Source organism: Colossoma macropomum, unplaced genomic scaffold (genome assembly GCF_904425465.1).
Source record: "Colossoma macropomum unplaced genomic scaffold, Colossoma_macropomum, whole genome shotgun sequence".
Taxonomy (NCBI): domain Eukaryota; kingdom Metazoa; phylum Chordata; class Actinopteri; order Characiformes; family Serrasalmidae; genus Colossoma; species Colossoma macropomum.
The window spans coordinates 3,785,642-3,800,432 of NW_023494807.1; the positions used below are offsets into that span (position 1 = coordinate 3,785,642).

At 39.0% G+C, this 14,791-nt stretch overlaps 1 protein-coding gene across 2 annotated transcripts in view; it reads left to right on the top strand.

Moving 5' to 3' along the window:
• Window positions 1–14,561, top strand: part of LOC118797116 (E3 ubiquitin-protein ligase RNF31) — a 37,017-nt gene extending 22,456 nt beyond the window's left edge. For both annotated transcript variants that reach the window (XM_036556345.1, XM_036556346.1), the window contains exons 16-23: window positions 1,899–1,988; window positions 4,277–4,391; window positions 7,143–7,255; window positions 7,753–7,863; window positions 9,260–9,308; window positions 11,310–11,406; window positions 11,968–12,133; window positions 12,481–14,561. In XM_036556345.1, the coding sequence (XP_036412238.1) occupies window positions 1,899–1,988; window positions 4,277–4,391; window positions 7,143–7,255; window positions 7,753–7,863; window positions 9,260–9,308; window positions 11,310–11,406; window positions 11,968–12,133; window positions 12,481–12,531 (792 nt within the window). In that variant the 3' untranslated portion in view covers window positions 12,532–14,561. The remainder of the gene's footprint in view (window positions 1–1,898; window positions 1,989–4,276; window positions 4,392–7,142; window positions 7,256–7,752; window positions 7,864–9,259; window positions 9,309–11,309; window positions 11,407–11,967; window positions 12,134–12,480) is intronic.
• Window positions 14,562–14,791: the final 230 nt, after the last annotated feature.

Consider the following 14,791-nt stretch of genomic DNA (forward strand, 5'->3'; position numbering starts at 1 on the left):
AGTCTTAGTAAATTTAAAGCTAAATTAAGGCCCATTGTGGATGCAAATTGCAGTCACATCCAGACATATTTTGTGCACTGCTTGTATGTACATCATGCCTTGGATGCTGTACTATACACTACTATGAAGAGTAGCATGTAGTATACAGCAGGGGGTGGACAATTTCATATTTTTTATGTGTCTTGATTTATTACCTCACTATGCTTTTCTGATCATATCATAGATATCTATATTTGTGGACACAACTGCATCTTGTCCTATTCAGTTGGATTTAGTGCAGTAAATGTAAATCACAGTTCACTGCAAAAAATTTATCTTGGCAAATTGAATAGAGTGAAAATATCTAATGATGCTCATTTTGAGATGCTGTTCCAAATTTTACTCATTTCGAGTAATGTTTTCCATTGAAGCTGCCTAAATCCTTTGGCAAATAATAATACTTCAAGAAATAATATTAAAATAAGCAAAATTACCTGCCAAGATAATAATCTGCCACTATGTCTAGAATATAACATGATAATATGTGTATGTAATATTAAATAATATTCTTAAAACAATTGCAAAATTAGACATATGCAATCATTTCTGTGCCCCTGGTCAAGATACATATTTTGTTGTGAAAATAAGTTTATGCTACTGCTTTATATCTGCTACGGATCACATTTTAATACACACATTGTTTATTTGCTGAAACAAAAAAAATGTGGCCCGTGCAAAAATTATGTTTATAATGATTTTTTTTTTTCTAAAAATGTTAAACTCAGCTTAATAATAGAAATTGTGCATATTGTGTTCAGACTTTTGGTTATGTCTGTATAAGAGGTTTTAAATGGATTTAAGAAGACTTCACTTGCAGTGTGAATTTCTCTTTGCTGTATCATTTTTGCAGAGTACTGTGTGCAGTTTTTAAATGTGGCACGGTTTCTTTTTTGTCTTTTTCAACTCGCCAAACCTTAGAAAAACAAAATATTGAGATGCATATCCTATATCATGAGAATGTCTTCAAGAATCGTGATTTTATATTTTTGTCAAATTTGCCACATTTAGTGTAAAATATATCGCTGCTGTCGGAACAAAACCTCTTTTTTGACATAATTTGAAAAAATCTACTGTCCTTTATATTGTGCGTAAATTTTAAGATGGACAGACCAAAAGAAATGGCCCAAAATTACTTAGAAAAATGTCTGGTTACATTGACTTACATTATAAGTAAAGCATGTTTTTTGCTTCTCCTGTAAAGTTACCATTTTGCAGATAAGAGGTTTTGTTCCGACAGCAGCGATATACAGATGCAATATGCAACAAAGAGTATACAGTACACAGTATGCTACTTCAGCCTCTGTGCTTTGAGAATTCATCTCCAGCTGTTTACATCAGTTACAAAATTTAATAAAAAATCAACCATTCCTTGTTTTTTTCACCCCAGGGCTTGAATTTTTTTTTATAGCATTTCTGCATTTATTTTCATAGAAAACAGATCATGGATTGCATTGTCTATGCAAGTGGGATAAACATACAAAACAGATGGAAAATGCTTAAAAGGAGAAAATACTAGTTTTATTTTTTATTCAGGCCTTATGAGTCATTGAGTTTGTGTTTTGTCTGGATAATCTGAGGCCATCAGTATTTTTAAGCAGTAGTTAAAGTCTAATGTTCTGAATAGCCTCTGTGCCCTGGTAAAATGGGCTCCTCCTGAGGGCTAAATGGACCCCAAAAACCCACCTCAGTACTGGCCTTTCCTGAACTAATGCACTACTTTAATGGCATCAGATATAAGGCAACACTTCAAAGCAATTGTAGTCGGGGTTACAGTGACCTTCTAAGTGCTGAGTGCAGAGAACAGTATTACTTTTCCCCTCACAATTTTATCTCTCGCTCTCTCTTCCTTTCTCTCTCAGTGCTCGTACGGCTTCATCTATGATGGTGATCAGCTTAAGGTCACTTGTCTGCAGTGCAGGAACAGCTTCTGCGCTCAGTGTAAGAAACCTGTGAGTATTAACGCAGAGTGGACACATGCACTTAAACGAGAAGGTCAGTGTTGACGGTGCTCGGTTTTGCTTTCACTGGCATGACTGTATTAAATGGAGCTGTATGATAAGCTGTGTTTGTATCGGTATCGCAACGTGAGTTTCTGCGCCACAGTGACATATATTTGATTGGCAGAAATGTAGAGTTAGAAGCCTGTCAAGTGCTTCCCTGTGCTGGGCTCGAACCCTGCTGTCCTGCGTGGACAATGAGTGACTTAACCATTTGGCTAAACGTCCAATTATAAAACACACATGCGGGGCTGTCACGATCATGAAAGTTTGTCTGGAGGTTTATTGTCATATAAATAATTAAACCCAATTCATATTTTGTTTGTTGCAGCATAATATCACTGAAATCCAGCAGCTGTGGAAACTGATTAGAGTCAGCTTAAATAATTGTGATCACAGCTGAATAAAACTACTCTACTTTGAACTGCTAGCCTGTAAAAATGCTTCAAGTGTGATGACTGCTTCTACTCTCAGTGTTATGTGTAACATGTCTGAGGAAGTATTGGCTACTGTTGCAACAAACATGCATCACCCTAAGAAGCTTTTTCAGAATTTAAATATATATACACATATTTCTGTAGATGTAGATAGTAAATAATACTAAGCCCTTTTATAAGTTTATGTAGCTTTTATAGAAAGTATTCATATAGTGCAGCCCTGGTATTAAATACAGTGGTGTGAAAAAGTGTTTGCCCCCTTCCTGATTTCTTATTTTTTGCATGTTTGTCACACTTAAATGTTTCAGATCACCAAACAATTTAAATATTAGACAAAGATAACACAAGTAGACACAAAATGCAGTTTATAAGTGAAGATCTTTATTATTAAGGGAAAAAGAAATCCAAACCTACAGGGCCCTGTGTGAAAAAGTGGTTGCCCCTAAACCTAATAACTGGTTGGGCCACCCTTAGCAGCAACAACTGCAATCAAGTGTTTGCGATAACTGGCAGTGAGCCTTTTACAGCGCTGTGGAGGAATTTTGGCCACTCATCTTCGCAGAATTGTTGTAATTCAGCCACATTGGAGGGTTTCCGGGCATGAACCGCCTTTTTAAGGTCATGCCACAGCATCTCAATCGGATTCAGGTCAGGACTTTGACTAGGCCACTCCAAAGTCTTAATTTTGTTTTTCTTAAGCCATTCAGAGGTGGACTTGCTGGTGTGTTTTGGATCATTGTCCTGCTATAGAACCCAAGTGCGCTTCAGCTTGAGGTCACGAACAGATGGCCGGACATTCTACCTTAGGATTTTTTGGTAGACAGCAGAATTCATGGTTCCATTTACCACAGCAAGTCTTCCAGGTCCTGAAGCAGCAAAACAGCCCCAGACCATCACACTACCACCACCATATTTTACTGTTGGTATGATGTTCCTTTTCTGAAATGCTGTTCAACTTTTGAAAGTCCACAGAGCATTCTCCCAAAAGTCTTGGGGATCAATCAAAGCAATCACTTTTTCACACAGGGCCCTGTAGGTTTGGATTTCTTTTTCCCTTAATAATAAAGACCCTTCATTTATAAACTGCATTTTGTGTTTACTTGTGTTATCTTTGTCTAATATTTAAATTTGTTTGGTGATCTGAAACATTTAAGTGTGACAAACATGCAAAAGAATAAGAAATCAGGAAGGGGGAAAAACACTTTTTCACACCACTGTACACTATCGCCAACACGTAATAACAACAGTTGCAATAACACACTGTAACTATATCAATAACACTAATACTGTAGTCATAATAGTAATGATAGTTAGAAAAGCAGCTAGATTTTTTTAAGATATGGTCATATGCAAACATTTGGGCAGCCCTGGTCAATTTATGCTTTGTTGATTTGAAAAGAAGTCCACTGGTAAGGGTCAGTAGTGTAGGAGAGGATAGTTTATTACCCTGCACTCTCTCAGATGAGGACATATTGCTGTATATCGATATACACGGTACTGTGCAACAAACGTAATTATTCATCTCGACAATAAATTTATCTTTAACTGGTAAAACATCATATAACATTAGAATGAGTGCAAATAAACAGAAATGCAGTCAAAATAACGTTTCCTGTTTATTATTTTTTTTTATTCATATATTGGAAGGATACAGTTAGAAGCACACAGGTTTTTCCTTCCATCACTCCATCAGCAGCACACCTGATTGAATTTAATAAGGGACTGATTGCACAATCCTTTATTTAGAATGAGTGTGTTTAAATTTGTTTGCAAAAACTTTGTGTTGTCTTTTTCTCTCTGTAGTGGGAGGCTCAGCACACGGGTCTGTCCTGTGAGCAGTTTCAGTTGTGGAAGCGGGAGAATGACCCGGAGTATCAGCGGCAAGGCCTGGCGGGATACCTGCGTGACAACGGCATCAGTGAGTCATCTCAAACCCCCCCCCCAGGGCTGCTCACAAACCTGCATTAAACTCCTCTAATCCAGCTCTAATGAAGTTAACAGCAGGGCTTCCACCACAGAACCCGCCCTCACTGCCCTGGAGGGGACCCCGTTTCAAATGGTGTGCTATCAAAGCACAACCTTTACTGTTTTACACACACACCAGTAATGCTCTGAGCAGGATTAGCCACCGGATAGTGTCAGACAACATACTGAGGGAAACCCCCACCACTGTACTGTAGTGTTTTTTTAACCATTGTGTTAAAACAGTATTTGCCACGAGGAAGGATTTCATTTGTAGTTGCCTAAGAAGTTTTGGTCCATGTGCATTCAGTGTTTCACCTGTTAGACAGGGTTATGATTTGACTAGCTAGGCCTAATTTCTATAGTTTTTTTTTTTTTTCTCCATTTTTCTACTAGATCCAACTGCAAACTACACAACAGTTTATTTCTTAAAGATCCCTTGCACTCACAAATGTGCTATTTAAAAAGTTTAACTCCTCTTGGATGGCTTATTATGATTATCCATCCATTCATCCATCCATCGTCTAAACCGCTTATCCTTCTGGGTCGTGGTGGGGTGCTGGAGCCTATCCCAGCTGTCATTGGGCGGAAGGCAGGATACACCCTGGACAGGTCGCCAGTCCATCGCAGGGCCTTATTATGATTATATATAGTGATATTTGTATCAAATGCGTTGCTATACTACAGAGTAGGGGTGAGTGAGATATAAAAAAAATATTATATCATGATACTTGAAGCCATTTCCGTAATACATGACATGCATCACAGCATTTACTTTATTTAGATGGTCCCCTATAGATGATCTGCAGATACTTATGTTATTAACAGATTTTCTGGTGATACTCAGGGTTAGGGACAGATTTAATAGAATCTTTTACACTCAGCTTCAAGTTCAGTTGCATTTCATAGATAATTCATTTAAAGCTAGTTAAAAATAGACTTAGCATCTACAAAGCAGCATCTACAGCGGACCATCCAAATAAAGCATTACCCAAAGCTCCTTCCTAAGAAGTTGGGACAGACAAAATAGTATCTGTTTTCAGTGTTCTACAAATGCACTGCATTAAATCCTATTAAACAGGCCTAATTAAGCTTACCTTGTAATGAAGTGTCGTTAGTCAGTTTTCTTTAAGTACTGACGATATTCTCAAAATGCTCAGAGTACATTTTTGACATTATTTATCCCAATAACCATAAAACATTGTCATAATGGCCACCCTTAGCGTGGAGTTGGCATTTTTCCATTGAAAACACAGGCCTTCTCAGTACATTTGGAAAAAGAGAGGGTGCTACGTATCAGCTTCATTTTGTACATCATGAATGAGCTTCGACCTGTAACGGTTCAGTAAACTAAAATATGCAAATGAGAGCACCAGCAACAGCCACGGAAGGCGGGATGAGCCGGCACTACCAATGCCAAACCAGCCTCAGCTGCCCCAGCCCTTGCATCCCCCGGCAGCTCTACTAGGGTCGAACTCCGTGGTCCAGCGGCCTGCCACTAGATGTTAGCACTAGAAGCGTAGTAAGACGGCCTACATGGGTGTTCACAAAATTGTGAGAAGACAGTTCAGTGCTCTGGATCTGAAAGAATGTGTAGCTGTCAAGAAACCGTTAATGAGAAAAGGAGGAAAAAAAGAAGAAAGAAGGTGCTGGTGTTCTCAGAACAATGGACTGACCACCCCATAGTCCATCACTGAATGTGTTTGTATGGAGATCCTGAAGGGACATGTGGTGTTTATTCTTTAGGCAAAAATGTAGTGAACACCAGATACTTTCAGGTGAGCACCAGATACTATGTCGTGAGCTCCCGATACTATCAATCAAAAAAAATGTTATCTCTGTATCAGGTGCTAACCTTTTAGTATTTGGTACTCACCACATAGTATTGTGTGCTAACCTGATAGTATCGGGTGCTCACCATGTAGTATCGGGTGCTAACCTGATAGTATCAGGTGTTCGCCACATAGTATTGTGTGCTAACCTGATGGTATCGGGTGCTCACCATGTAGTATCGGGTGCTAACCTGATAGTATCAGGTGTTCACCACATAGTGTTGGGTTCTAACTTAATAGTATTGAGTGCTCACCACATAGTATCAGGTGCTAACCTGATACTATTGAGTGCTCACCGCATAGTATCGGGTGCTAACCTTTTAGTGTCTGGTGCTCACCACCTAATATTGTATGCTAACCTGATAGTATCGGGTGTTCACCACATAGCATTGGGTGCTCACCTCTTAATGTCTGGTGCTCACCAAATTTTTGTGTAAAACAAAATGCATCATTCGTCCCTTCAGAAGCTCCGTATGTTCGTGATTGCCTGGATTGTAATAAGCAGAAAATGCAACCAGCTCCTAAGTCTAAACTTTGGAGGTGTGGAAAAATATCCGTGCAGATTTCTTTAAAAGAAATGAAAGGGAAATAAGTTATCTTATGCATATTTGTTGAGGCTTGCGTGTAATTTAATTTTCTGAAAATATATTTTTTTATTTGATTATCATTTTGACAGGAAATTAAATAGATAAAGCTGGTCACCATCATCTGCACAGTACTGTACTAACAATCATTGGTTGCAGCCCTAGTGTGGTGACACAGTAGTGAAGTACAGTGCAGTGAAAGTGCATCTGCAGTACACAATGCACTCTGAACAGTAGAGATTTAGCTCTCTCACCTCTCTCTGTCTTTCTCTCCCTCTCTTTTTCTTTCAGCCTGCCCTAACTGTAGGTTCCAGTACGCTCTGGCCCGTGGGGGCTGCATGCACTTCAGCTGTTCTCAGTGCCGATATCAGTTCTGCAGTGGCTGCAACAACCCTTTCCACACAGTGAGTTCCTCTGTGCTGTTGCGGTTTTTTACATTTATGTTATGCTGCTGTGCTATTATGCTGACTCCCAACATTATAGGGATTCAAACTCATAATCTTCTGACAATTGGGCAAACTAGACAGCTATGAAATATGAAATATGCAGCTGGTAGTATAGTGGAAGTACCAACAACTTCCATAATAAACCCCAAAAAAGTGTAGTGTGACTTATTAACGCTATTTTATCAGTGTATCGCCACCTTCACTCTCCTCCGCACTTTGCCTAAGCATCTCCAGACCAGGTTTATTTCTGTTCTTTCGCTTCGCCTCTTTGTTTATCGCCACACGTGTATTTTTGTGTACAGTTGTTTTGTGTATCAGGCATTTAGGCCGAACTATTGACTAGAAGTAGCTCCCGTTAGATGAGTGCTGTTTCTTCATCTGTGTTCTGTTTCTCGTTTTTCTGTCTGCTTTTTCTTTATTTCTTCATTTATTCTCTTTCTCCCTGCCTGCGACAGACCTGTGCAGTGGCCCAGTGCAGTGTGACGGGTCTTCATGCCCATCACCCCAGAGACTGCCTCTTCTACCTCCGAGACTGGGAGCCTGCCAGACTTCAGGCTTTACTGCAGGTGTGTGTACAGGCACACACAAACAGCCACACACACATACATTTTCATACAATGACATGAGATCATAGAGTCATGCGGAAAAATTTGAACATCCCAAAATTACACGTTTGGTGATTTTCTAAGTGAAAATAAGTCATATCCTCTACAGTGAACAAACGTTAAATATACCTTTTTTTTTTTTTACAGATTTAGTGCACAGTTTTTTATTTATTTGCTGGATTTAACATATTGGGAGAAAAAACAGAACATAGGAAATGTGCCTAACGTTTTTTGCACAGGCCACATCATTATTATTATTATTTTTAAATATGTTATTTCCAGCAAATAAACAGCAATTGTGCTTTGAAAGAACATATACAGCTTGTTTACTTCATTTTTAATTGGAAAGTCAACCAGGGACAGGTGTGAAAATTATATTGAAAATGCCATTTATCTGGGCAGTAAGCATGTATTTGCTCAGAAAAACACTTATATTAAAATAAAAACAAATCTAATACAATTGATGCTAATACAAGTCTGATACAGTAATGTAAATTCCTTGTAGAAAATGGAAAAAAAAAACATTTATGCTTCTGAATACACACAACTGCAAAGTAATGAGGAAATATACTTTTCTTATTGATAAAATCTACATTCAGCAGAACAAAACGGAGCTCACAGTAAACTGATTTCCTAAAATGACAGTATTTAAGCTACAATATGTGCCATGTTGTTCTATCATCCTCTAGAACATGGCTATTTTTAGCTGTGCACTTCATTGTTCAGCCTGTTTAGCAGAACAGGTTGCCTGTTGAGCCCTTGTGTACAAATCAGACTGCAATGATAAACCTGCTTATTCTGATAATGTAATTCATTGAAAATTAAATACATTTAAATTAACCGACCAGAGTCCTCTAGCTGTTAATGCCTGTGCTGATGCCTCTGTGTAATAATATGTTCCATATACAGTCGCATGCAAAAGTTTAGGCCCCCAAATGACGTTTTGTGGGTGGAAAAGGAAAAATAGGTTCCTCTACAAAGAGCACACCTCTGTACGTTTTACTGTTTGTTTGTTAAGTTTAACATATTGAGGAAAAAATACAAATTCAAAACATTTTTTTTTGATAATGTACGAAATAAACGCACACAATAAGTGCGCTCGTACACACACGTAGACATGGATGTGTGCACATACACACACACACATACGCAGGTGCATTTGCAAACATGTTCACCCACATCAACATACACACGCACACCAGCATTCTCACTAACTGAATGTGGCACTTTAGCACAACACACATTGTCCTCCCACACACACAGCTTGAGAAGATTCCAAAAGCTGCCTGTTTTTTGTTCTGTGCCATCTCACATCTTGATTTCACAGTTATTCTTGGTTTTGCTTGTTTCTTTTCAGAAAAATGGGGTGGCCTTTAACACTGACACTGCTCCAGGAACACAAACAGGTATGCACTTCAGCTAGCAATGGGAACGCACTGGCTGCCACTGTGAACCCTTAGAAGTCATGGTCATGGCTGGTGATAACAAAAGCATGATGTCATTCCTTGTTAATTATTTGTCACTCATAGCTCGTTGAAGCAAGAGGAGAAAATCTCTGGAAAGCACAGATTTAACCCTTTAAGATTTGAAAAAGTGGCTCTTTCTACTGTTTTAGTGACTCTTTTGCATTAATAATGCCCTTTTTGAATGCTGCAGTTGCTTTTATTTGATGTGTAAAGAGTGTGACCTAGCAAAGCCAAGTTTTTATTCAGTTTGTGTCACAAACTACCAGTTTGAATAAGGAAAACGCATTAATAGAAATAAGAGTCATGCTTTTTTTTTGCTGTGATGAAGCAAAAACATATTACAGATGTGAATTCTGATTTAAATGAGCTCACAAGCTTGATTCCAACAATAAAGGTAGCCTTGTGCATCTTTTATATCACAATAGAAAACACAGTAGCTCACAGAAAGCTCAGGTTCTCTGGTCAATCCATACCACATTTGTTTTTGTTAGTAGGAGATACTTTATTATAATTTGAATTTGAGGAAAGCTTATTAAAGCACTGTTTTGTGTTGTCGAAAGAAAAAAAACATCCATTACATTTTGGCTTTACTTTGTCATTTCTTGACATTGAAAAATCTGTTGAGAGAGTAAATACAACCATATAAGAATTTAAATAATTTCACAGTTGCTTATGTAGTATAACGTATTGGTAATATTATTAATACTGTGTTTGAATTTTGTCCTCTTTCTGTTTCATGTCTATTTCTCTTTCTCTGTTTTGATCAGTTAAGGATTTTCAGTGTTTCTGCTTGTCTGAACTGTTTCATTTCAGCTTCCTGTCTGCCTGCCTGTCTATCTGCATGTCTAATCTGAGTCTAATTATAGCCATGCACTATTTGTCCATTTCATGGGCAGTGCAACCAAATTATTTCACCTGTAATGACAGTCTAAAAGAAAGACATAATGAAGAGCTGTTTTCCACTTAGAACCGATGTCCAATCATTCTGGGAGACTTTATTAGGACCACAAAAACAAACCCTCTGAAATAAACACGCACACACAAACACCTACAGATTCACAGGACTATTTCACGCATTATCCCACTTCCTCCTCGTCCTTGTGATATCTCTCCCAAGCATTCTATCAATATGCACACACAAACTGAAGGTCTGCCGCCCGACCCGAGCCCAACATGGCCTGACAAAGCATTGGGTTTTGGGCCGGGTTTGGGCTGATTTTTCATGTGCAGCATTGGTCTCGGGTTCAGGTTTGTTTTCTAACGAACGATTTTCTTTCATGCAGGCTTAGATCATCTTATGGGTTAATGGGTGGGTGGCAAGGGGCATGAGCCATTAGAGGGCCCTGTGAGCAATTATGAAAAAATCTAAACAGCTGTTTTGCTCTCTGTGTTTTTATAGAATGTCTCCCCAATCACTGCTTAGAAATCATTCCAGTTTCCGTTATTACATCAGCCAAACTTGTAGCAGTCAGCTAGTATGTGAATGTGAATGTAGTTAAAATGAGTGCAGCCTTGCTGTTGTTTTGTTTTGTACCCCATTAGGGTGTTGGATGATGTGATGTGATAACCTCACTGCCAGTAATAGGCTATAACCTCACGGCATGTTTGGCAAATGTAGTGTTTGGTTGCTGTTGTCTTCATGCTGCCAGAGCAGGTCAACGTAATTCCTCCTGGGTAATAACAAATAAATGACTTTATTATGTATCATATCCTAACTGAAATATTTAATTCGAGAGCTTTGTTTCTAGAACCACTTAGATAACCTGATTATAGTTTTGTACACCACAAGCCCCGGACCACGCAGCTTGGTCAGAGCATTTAAAAACGTACAAACAAGTGAAATCAATTTTGGCCTGGTCAGGTCGGGTCAGGTCTCATAATCGGCGGTACGAGCTTCAATTTCATACAGATCTCTAACACAGATTCTCTCTCCCTGCATAGGTGTGTGTGGTGTGATTGAGCAGAAGGACGAAGGTGCTCATCAGACAGACTCTGCGTGCGGAGCTCAAACCCAGCCTGGGCAGGCAGGACTTTGCGAGTGAGTGACATCTTCACCTTTTCTTTCATATATCAGTCTTACTGACCAGGCTGTGTAATTGGGAGGGATAAAGAGAGGTTAGAAAATGGTGAATAACCTGTAAAAAAACAAACTGTTTTGGTACATGCAAGCATGATAAGTGGACCTCAAGGAAAAAAATCACTGCTAGCTCAGCACTAACAACACTGCAAAGCCTTAGGAGACGGATTAGTGGAATTTAGTATTACTGTAAACACTTTGCTTGCTAGTTTATCTTTCTCCATTAAAATATTTTGGAATCTGTGTTATTGTTCAGTTATGTGCATTTTTATTGGGCTTTTGACAGAAAACTTGGTCGCTTGATTGTACTCATTGCTCATTACTTGATTACTAATGACAGCGTTATTATTGCCATTACAGTAAAAACAGAAAGCACAGCAATATGTTTTAAACTCTATATGTACATCAGGGAGAGACAAATAAAGGCTGAGCAAGCTAGCAGCGTTAAAGCTGCTCTCTTTTGAATACGTGATGCATTTATTTTTGTTCTAATGTGTAACATGCGCACTTGTTTGCTTTTAGGAAACACTACCGTGAGTACCTGGTTAGCCTCATCAACGGCCACTCTATCGATCCTGCACCTCTTTTCAACTTCAATGAGCTCCTCCTGGCCTGCAGGAGATACCAAGTGGAGCTCGCTCGGGGGGAGGGGGAAGACGACAGGCCATACTACAATCGACTAATGAAGGTTGGTCAAGCTTAACTTGAACATAACATGGTTCTGTATCTAACTAACCTAAAATCTACATATATATCCAGTAGACTGTTGGTGTACCTAACAAACACTGTGTACCTTTACTTGAGAAGCGTCCTTCATAACAGTTGTTATAAATGGAAAATGTCTTTAGTTTTAGGCCCATACAATGTCATTTACTTCGTGTGACATAACATCGTGTGATTACTGATGTAAGCTGTTCATAAACATTCAAGTGTTGCTTTATCGATACATTATGCAACGTTTATGCATGTGCTGTGAAGTTCCCAAGAAGGTAGCCTTCAAAAATGTTTGATTCTTTTTTTCTCTTTTTTCGGCAGAAACTTATAGAAGACGTTCCTCTGGGTGACAAGGTGCCTCGAAAGAAGTGAAGAATGATTTTACTCACACAGCTTTTACCACTGGATTTTTAAAAATTGTTTGTGTGGCTGCACGTCGTTGGTCTTTGAGTAAAACAGCGATCGCTCCCTGCTTTGAAACCGAAGGGTTTACTTATGGACTCGCTGACATCGGAGGGAGGAACGCATCTCAACATAGACGCAATGTCGGGGCTGTTTAATGTGTTTTAGTTGTAAAGCAGCAGATGTAAATAGCACACCAGCATGATTTTACCCTTTTGTTCTCAGACTATTTTCATGTGCACTTTAAGTGTCTTGTCTCAGCAGGACAAGGCTGGCATAATGGCAATCAGCAAGGAAGGTAATTTATGATTCTTTGTCTACAGTTAATTATATCAATGTCATATAAGCTTCTACTGACTACTCATGCATACTTTGCTGACTATTGGCATTGTGGAAACAAAATCATGCTCACTATTAGCATTGCTTGTTATCTCATGGAGGGTATTGTTCCTGTTGTGTTCCTAGCTTAGTATACATGGTGCGAACGTCGATCGTATCACTGTGATTCTGTATTTTGCTTGTCTATGCATTCAGTAAGCTGAAAAGAAGTCCGGCTTCTAAAAGACTGCCACAATAAACGTGCGCCGTCTGCGGCTCATGAACGCATGTCATCCTTCTGTATGCATAATATAGGACATCCCGAACTATTAGGTCCAGTGAAGACTGTTACAGTTTCTTTGTTTTTGGAGCTTTTTGAGCATCTAATGACGCAGATTGGTCCAAAGTGGGAAAGGAGGATGTGGGGGGGGGGAAGGAAGCCTGTGAAATCGCTTGCTAATAAAACTGTACAGTTCTCTCCCTTCTGAAGGTTGCATGCTGAAAGACCACTTACAGTTGTATTATAAGTTGCCACTGAAAACGCGAGGTTAAAAGCGCATTAGAAATAAAGCACAATTCTCCTTCGCCCAGTGCTGCTTTTCCTCTGTGCCGATGCTGGATACGCCGAGGGCCTGTAGTCAGGGAAACCACTGTTTAGGGCACTGTTTTAGACTGCGGCAGCCTTCAGAGCCAGATTTTCCTGAATTTATGAATTCCACCCCTGACATTTATGATCGCATGAGAGAGGAATCAATTTCTAGAACTATAAAAACCATAAAGGCTGAAATAATGGCAAAGTCGATGGCATTCAGGGTTGGGAAGGTTATGTGTGAAATGCGTTCCTTTACTGATTCTCTCATTGAAGGTGCATGGTCACAGTAACGTGCTATTGCTTTTGAATTGTTTTTAAAAGGCCATATACTGACGATTCCTGTGACGTATTAGCTCTATTTCAATGCACTGAAAAGTACACAGTAACATTTAATCAGCGTAACTAGAATAAAAGTGCATACAATTCTTTTAGGGATGCCAGAAGAACGGCTGTTGGTTCCCTAAAGCACCACGTTTGAAATGTAAAGTAATATAAAGGTTCTATGTCAATTTAAGCGTTCGTCCTGGGACTTCTGCTCAGATGGGATTCAGCTGCGATTGGCCTATTTTCATGCATTCAGTCAGCAGTTTGTCTCTGTAACCATTATCATTTTTTGGGATTTGATTGTTGTCCAGTATAATATTTACTGAGTTTGGACCGTGCCTGGTGGTGGTAGCCTGGCCTTTTTGCAGAACGGGGAGGAGATGGGGTGGTGAGAGGGAATTGCGAAAACTTCATCACAGAAAACAGAAAGTAGAGACAGGAATTTTAAGGGCTAGTTAGATTGGAGGTGGGGTTACAATATTTTCAGTTTTTACATTTAGCAAATTGATATGCTGTGATTTTCATGTTCAGCTCGGGTGTTCAGTGTAACAGGTTTGAAACAGTGAACGCAGGCATTTGCAAATCGAGCTACAGTTTTGTTAAAGGCTGAGACTGACCGAGAAGTAAATTAAAAGTGCTTGTTAGTAATTGTTTAATAATTAAACAGTTCATCTTCAGTCTATAATTTGGCTAACAGGGTTGTACTTTCACAATGTGCTCATGAATCAATATCAACATCACTGAAAATAAAGAAAAAACAATGAGAGGACGTGTCTTCTTCGCATGATTTTCAGGACATTCATGCAAGTTTCTGTTCAGTGTGTAAATATGTGGAATATTCCAGATATTCCATTGGAGTGAATGTGTTGACGTTAACAGGATTGAGTGAATGCTGAGGATCTAAAATTATGTGTTCTTCATAACCTACAATGGATGACTCATGAAAAAATGGAAGTATGAGATGTTAGATGTATTCACACATGAATGCCCAGAGAA